Source organism: Apis mellifera, linkage group LG15 (genome assembly GCF_003254395.2).
Source record: "Apis mellifera strain DH4 linkage group LG15, Amel_HAv3.1, whole genome shotgun sequence".
Classification (NCBI taxonomy): Eukaryota; Metazoa; Arthropoda; class Insecta; order Hymenoptera; family Apidae; genus Apis; species Apis mellifera.
In genome coordinates, this window is record NC_037652.1 from 8,765,522 (window position 1) to 8,771,615 (window position 6,094).

General features: G+C 35.9%; 1 protein-coding gene across 1 annotated transcript; it reads right to left on the minus strand.

Annotated features, from left to right (window-relative positions):
- Nucleotides 1-4,405: 4,405 nt before the first annotated feature.
- LOC102655764 lies at nucleotides 4,406-5,749 on the minus strand. The gene is made up of 2 exons (XM_006563657.3): nucleotides 5,374-5,749; nucleotides 4,406-4,901 (listed from the first exon to the last, which is right to left on the minus strand). Exons 1-2 carry the CDS (start codon nucleotides 5,458-5,460, stop codon nucleotides 4,548-4,550), a joined length of 441 nt encoding a protein of 146 aa, XP_006563720.1. The 5' UTR covers nucleotides 5,461-5,749; the 3' UTR covers nucleotides 4,406-4,547.
- Between the last annotated feature and the right edge of the window lie 345 nt (nucleotides 5,750-6,094).

A 6,094-nucleotide genomic window follows, 5' to 3' on the forward strand; every position in this document is an offset into this window, starting at 1 on the left:
CGAGTTGGATAAATATTAGAGGAGCGTCGAAATGAAAATCTGATTTATCGACTTTCTTCGTGAACGCGGTTCCTGAATAAAAAATTTTTCTCTCTTTTTTTTTTTTTTTTCAAATCATCGAGCAAATACAAATATATTCCGTTACAACCTCTACATTTCCATATATATATATATAGATTTGTACTTTGTTCTAATTTTTTCTTCCTTCTTTCCTTTTTTTTCTCTAAATTAATTTCAACGTTTCCGCTCAAATCCCTCGAGTGGATAGAAAGCATACAACGGCTGATTTCTTTTGGGAAAATGCTTGGCAATGCCGATCCTTAAGGGATTAATGTCGGATGCGCTTTTAGCACGGCCAGCGTGGACGTGTAAATCCTGAAACAAATACGATACACCATGGAATTTCCCGAGTAGATACAGCGAGAAGAAACGCGCGAAAGTTGGATCGGAAGATGCGCGATTAATTTTTCCAGTTGGGAAAAAAATTACACGCGTCGTAAATTTGTAACAACCGCGACACTTCGAAACCTGTTTTATCCATCTTTTTTGACGAATACGTAACAATAAACGTAATTCATGGAAAAAGAAAAGAAAAAGAAATAAGGAAGAGAGAGGAAGAGCCATCTCGTGACGTCGAAGCCTTGGTCGAATTTATTCCCGCGAGAAACACGAGCGAGGTTCTTAGGGAGATAAGGTCACACTGTGGATATCTCTTTCGGTTTCGTCGCTTGACGCGAGGCAAAGGAAATTAGATTGAAGACTGCGAAGGATCGAGAGGGGCAGCGGGCGTATCGGCCGATGCGCGCGCCGATATAATTATTGCTGATCGAGTTTTCGAGCGAGGCGGCGTTCGCCGATAATTCCCTGCCCTACCGATCGTGCATCGTCGCGGTTCAAACTCTTCCTCGTTGCTTTCTCGAAGGAAGAGAAAAAAGAAAAAATAGGATCCGAGCCCTTTGAAACGAAAGCGCCACGATTAAATCGTAAATTAGTTTGCACGGCGAGCAAAAGTTATTTATTCGATTTAGATTAAAAATTAAGCGGGGCCATTAAGCGCGTTTTTCATTAAAAGAAAAGAAGTAATATCAAATTTGAGGAAAAGAAAAATTACTAGCAACGAATTGGTCGAAATTATATTTATTCGGAGAGTACGAAATTCGTAATAGGATCTATTAATACGAATGTTTGAACAGGTGACGGTTTCTCTCGTGCAACAAATTCACTTCGTTCGAGCACGGTTCCGAGCATCGTTAAACGGCGAAAGTTTGTGGCCGAGACGACTTTTTAATTGGCCGGTTGGTCGGCAACAACACAGGACAACGCCGTCTTTTTTATTTCTTTTCGCCAACAATCCTCGCCCCCCCCCCCCCCTGCCTGAACAACGAGGAACGCGGCCACAACAGTGTGCCGAAACAGAATTCTGATTAATTGACGTGGCTTTAATTAAACTTTTAATTAACGGGGCGAAAAAGAAAGAATTTGAAAAGTCGGCGCCCGTGACCCTGGTCGATTAACAGCCACGATGAATATCCTGGCCTACGTTAATGCGCATAAATTTCCAACGAAACTTCTCCTTCGATCGAGATCCTTCCGTCTCAGTCTCGCGAGAATACTGAACTTTTGATGTTCGTTTCATCGACGTTTCCTTCGAATAACTGCCACATAAACGAGAACAAGGAGAAAATTGTTGCAACCGAGAGGTTATGTCGCGTAAAATTAATATTTTCATCTGTCGCGTACGATATTCCATTCCGATAAATTCCTTCCTTGACACGTTTAACACTATATTTATTCGCCTATATTATTTATATCGCATTAAAGGAACAATATTTTCACGGTACACATTTCACGATTCTCACGAACAATTGTATCGCACTCGCGAGCACACGTTCTTTCGGGAGCGTATTCTAGGTTATGTAAAATCCTACTCGACTTCCTATATCTCGTTACTTTCTATACCTATGAATTTCAGCGATCTCTCGATACGCTTGCACGAAACTTGATGCCAGCTAGGAGTAGTAGGTATAGGAGGTATATGCTCGTAGGTATACCTCCTTCTCGTGCCTATCTCCGCGTATTCGAAAACAACGAATCGAGTATCGCGCTACTTTTGCTGGAATATGACAAGTGGAAAGGTAGAGATACAGTTGATTCGACCAATTCGCGATACATATCCTCGAAGATAATGGATAAAATTGTCTACGCTCGGGAGAAATGAAATTCATGGTAACGAAATTAAAATGGAAATTATGCTCTCGCGAGAGACGTTTTAATTAATTTGTAATACCGATTTCCAAAGCGGAAATTACATTCGAAATTATGATTAATTTGGCTTCGAATTTTCTACTCGTAAAGAAAATATTTAAGCTTTCCGGTTAAATCCATTAATGTTTATTTAATGCGTTGTTTGTATTAATTATTAAATATAATAATCGTTGAAAAGTGCGATAACGGCATTAATGAACCATTCAACGGTGGAAATCGGAGGTGGAAATTATGACGATAATCGTAAAACGTAAAAGTGTGGAATTCTCGATGCAGGTTTGAGGTTTTTCGAACCAATATTGATTTAAATTCCGTATATACAGAAGCAAACGTTATATCTGAAATGATTCCATGTTCATCGTTTCTTTCGTCCGACAGCGTGGAAATCTGTATTCGAGTCAGCGACTGGGAAAAGAGATAGCCAAGGATTAATAGAAAATGTATTATATTGGTTAGAAATTGATAAAAATGATCGATCGAGTATAATTTTATGCGAGGAAATAATGGAAAAGTTATCGAGTTTGTATTTTATAAATAATTTTTAACTTGGTTTCCAAATTTGATGACAAATTTCACGTGCCACTTCTTTTCAAGTTATACTCTCTTGATTCAAAATCAAGAAATTTATACAGTGAAACATACGTAGGAAAGAATTGGCGCTCGAAATTCTTGTCGAATATTATCAAAACATCGTGATATATATAATAACATATTTAATTTACTTAATTTTATATTTTTTTGATAATGAAATATAGTTTGAAAAAGTTCAACAAGATTTTTCTTTCCTTCAAACAAATATATTTCAAAGTTATGGAATTATCACTTCGTTTCTTCCTTTATTTTTACAAATTATTTTGCTTATAAATTAGATGAAGAAAATTAATATAAAATTTAATACAGGTGGCGCCATCTCGCGTTTGGACGCTGGAAGTTCGGACTAGTTACTAGCAAAGTAGAACGTGCAAGGAGGTATTCGTGACGTCACAGACAAGGAGATCAACGTGCGAGAAGGACAGATAATATCCTCACCATTTTGAAAACGCTAAACATCGAAAATTGATTAATTACACATTTTTTACTAAAAATTTCTGTAACTTTAGGCTTGCATCTTAAAGCTGAAGCTTCACCCAAGTTTCTCGTGTTAATTTTAACGCGAAATTCTTTTTAATTATTCGTTTATCAACAATTAAAATAATTATCCTAGACAACGTTTCGATCGAAATTTCCCATTCCGTAACCGAATAATAAATAATCGATTTGTTCATTTAAACGAAAACAAAAATAAAAATTATACGTGAAAGTAGGGGAAGGAGTAACGTTTCAAATGTGTATATTCACATTTATAAATAAATTCTATAATAATGAGGAATCAATGAAAATCGTGTTAAGTATTAACAGCGTCGGTATGGTCGGTAACATTAATCGTTAATAATCATTAATGAACGATTAATTGTGAAGTATTTTGCATTAAAATCGACACGGGAATCTTGTACAAAGATTCGACGAGAAGATGCGAACTTAAAAGTGCAAAAATTTTTAATAGAAAACGAATAATTAATTAATTTATAGAATTTTCAAAATGGTGGGAAGTATTAGTCTCTGTCCTTCTCGCACTCTTTCCTTCTCTCTCTCTCTCTCTCTCTCTCTCTCTCTCTCTCTCTCACTCCGTGACGTCACGAATACCTCCTTGCATATTCTGCTTTGCTAGTAACAAATCGAAGCTTCCAGCGTCCAAACGCGAGATGGCGCCACCAGTATTAATTTTTCTATTACTTTTTTTATACAATTTGTACACAAAAATCACATAATGATATTTCTACAATATTGAAAAAAATATGCCAGATAGGAAATCGAATGTTTTCGTTTCTTCCTATTAGAGGATAGTAGATTGAAAATTCTTCGATATAGAATAATTTTTATCACTGTATGTTAAATATAAATTTTAAATTAGTAATTCAAGAGTGGAAAAATCGATGTTATTTATTTATTTACATTGTACAAAATACATATAGTATACAAATATATAAAATACAAATATAAAACTAATATAAATATACATCAAATAATAAAACATAATATACAAAAAATATATATATATATCTCGATTAAAATAATTCGAAAAAATAAAATCGTATACGTCATAAATATACGAAAATTTCGAAGATGAATGATAATATAATTATTTCGTTCTTACTTATATATCGCCATTTAAATTCGAATCGAATAACAAATCGATGGTTAAATTATAGAGAGAGAAAACGTGGAAAACGAATAGGCACGTTTTAATGGAGACAAACCGGGTTCTCCTCTTTCTTCTCATCACCGGTGGTTAATTCAAATCCGCAGCGGGAATAAAATTCTTTCAGTTTGCTGCATCGATGATACCTCTTGTCAGGGACATCTATTTGAACCCTGTTCGGCCTGCCGTACGAGTGACTGGTAATCAGCGGGATCTTGAGACCTTTGTTCTCCCTCGAGATTTCCAGCCAAATAAGACTCTGCTTGATACGATCGCATCGCGGCTTGCCGGGATCGAAACCGTCCACTTTATGAAGACGCTCGTATGCCCATCCGGTGCTGTCCTCTTTATTATTGTTAAAATAAGAGATCGAGTGTCGCGGAGCGAACGGTTCCAACTGAAATCAATTTCTCCCACCAATTGCGTTTCACGATGATTTTCAATTATACGTATTAATACTTGCACGGAGGAGGATTTATCAAAAGCAATACTTTATTTTCAATTCGCGAAAATTTTTTTTTTTTTTCATCATAAAATCTACAATTTAGAAAAATTTTTACACTCGCGTTCTCCCGAAATATTAATACATAGACGTGGATAGAACGTGATATTTGATCGAGGATGAGACAGCGAGCAGAAAAGAAAAGGAAATTTCATCCCGAGTGATAGATTTCCGGGAAGTGGTTTTTCCGTATCTCGTACCGAGAGCTGTCTCAGCTTCACTGCCAACGAATTCGCCCTCTTCTGGAATAGAACCGAACACGGTTCTTCTCTCTCTCTCTCTCTTTCTCCCTCTCTCTCTCTCTCTCTCTCTTTCTCCGCGTTAATTATTAAACTCTTCCCGTATTCGTTTGGAAAGTTCCACTTACCACGGGATAACACTTGAATGCTTTTCGAATGTTCTCGTCTCTCGCCCGCATTTCCACCCAGGGAATGATGTAATCTGGCCGATGCATTTTCTTATCTTTCTTATCTTCCTTTCGGGCAGTGGAACGATTTACAACGGTGGGAATTAACTGGGAATTTCGTATTGGAACGAGAAGGGAATCCTTTCGTATAAACTGTCGCCGAATAAAGTGAAGATGTCACATCTTGCGAAACAAAAGGGAGAGAGAAAATGAAATTCGTGTTTTAAAAGGGTCGTACGAAAGAATGGAATTTATATAGTATTGCATGCAACAATAATTTTATATATTTTTATTTTTCTTTTTATTTTAGAATCCGATATTTATCGACCGATATTTATTTATCATGGGATTATTTATTATAAAAATCCTTTTCGTACGAAAAAGAAAGTGGAAACGAAAGGAAAGCAAGTTATAAAAATAGTTAAAGATAAATCAAAATGATAAAAAAGAGGAGGGAAGAACGTGAAATACAATCGAAGGGAAATAAAAGTGGAAATAAAAGTTTTCCTTCGATTGTATCTCGATCCGATCGAGTATTTATGATTAAAAAGAGAAAAAAATAAAAATAAAAAAAATAAAAAAAAAAGTTCAATCGAAAGAAAATGGAGTCTTCGTTTTTCTTATATATCGTTGTTTAATAAGTGCCACGACACGCCATCTTACGAAATACGCAACAAGTTCT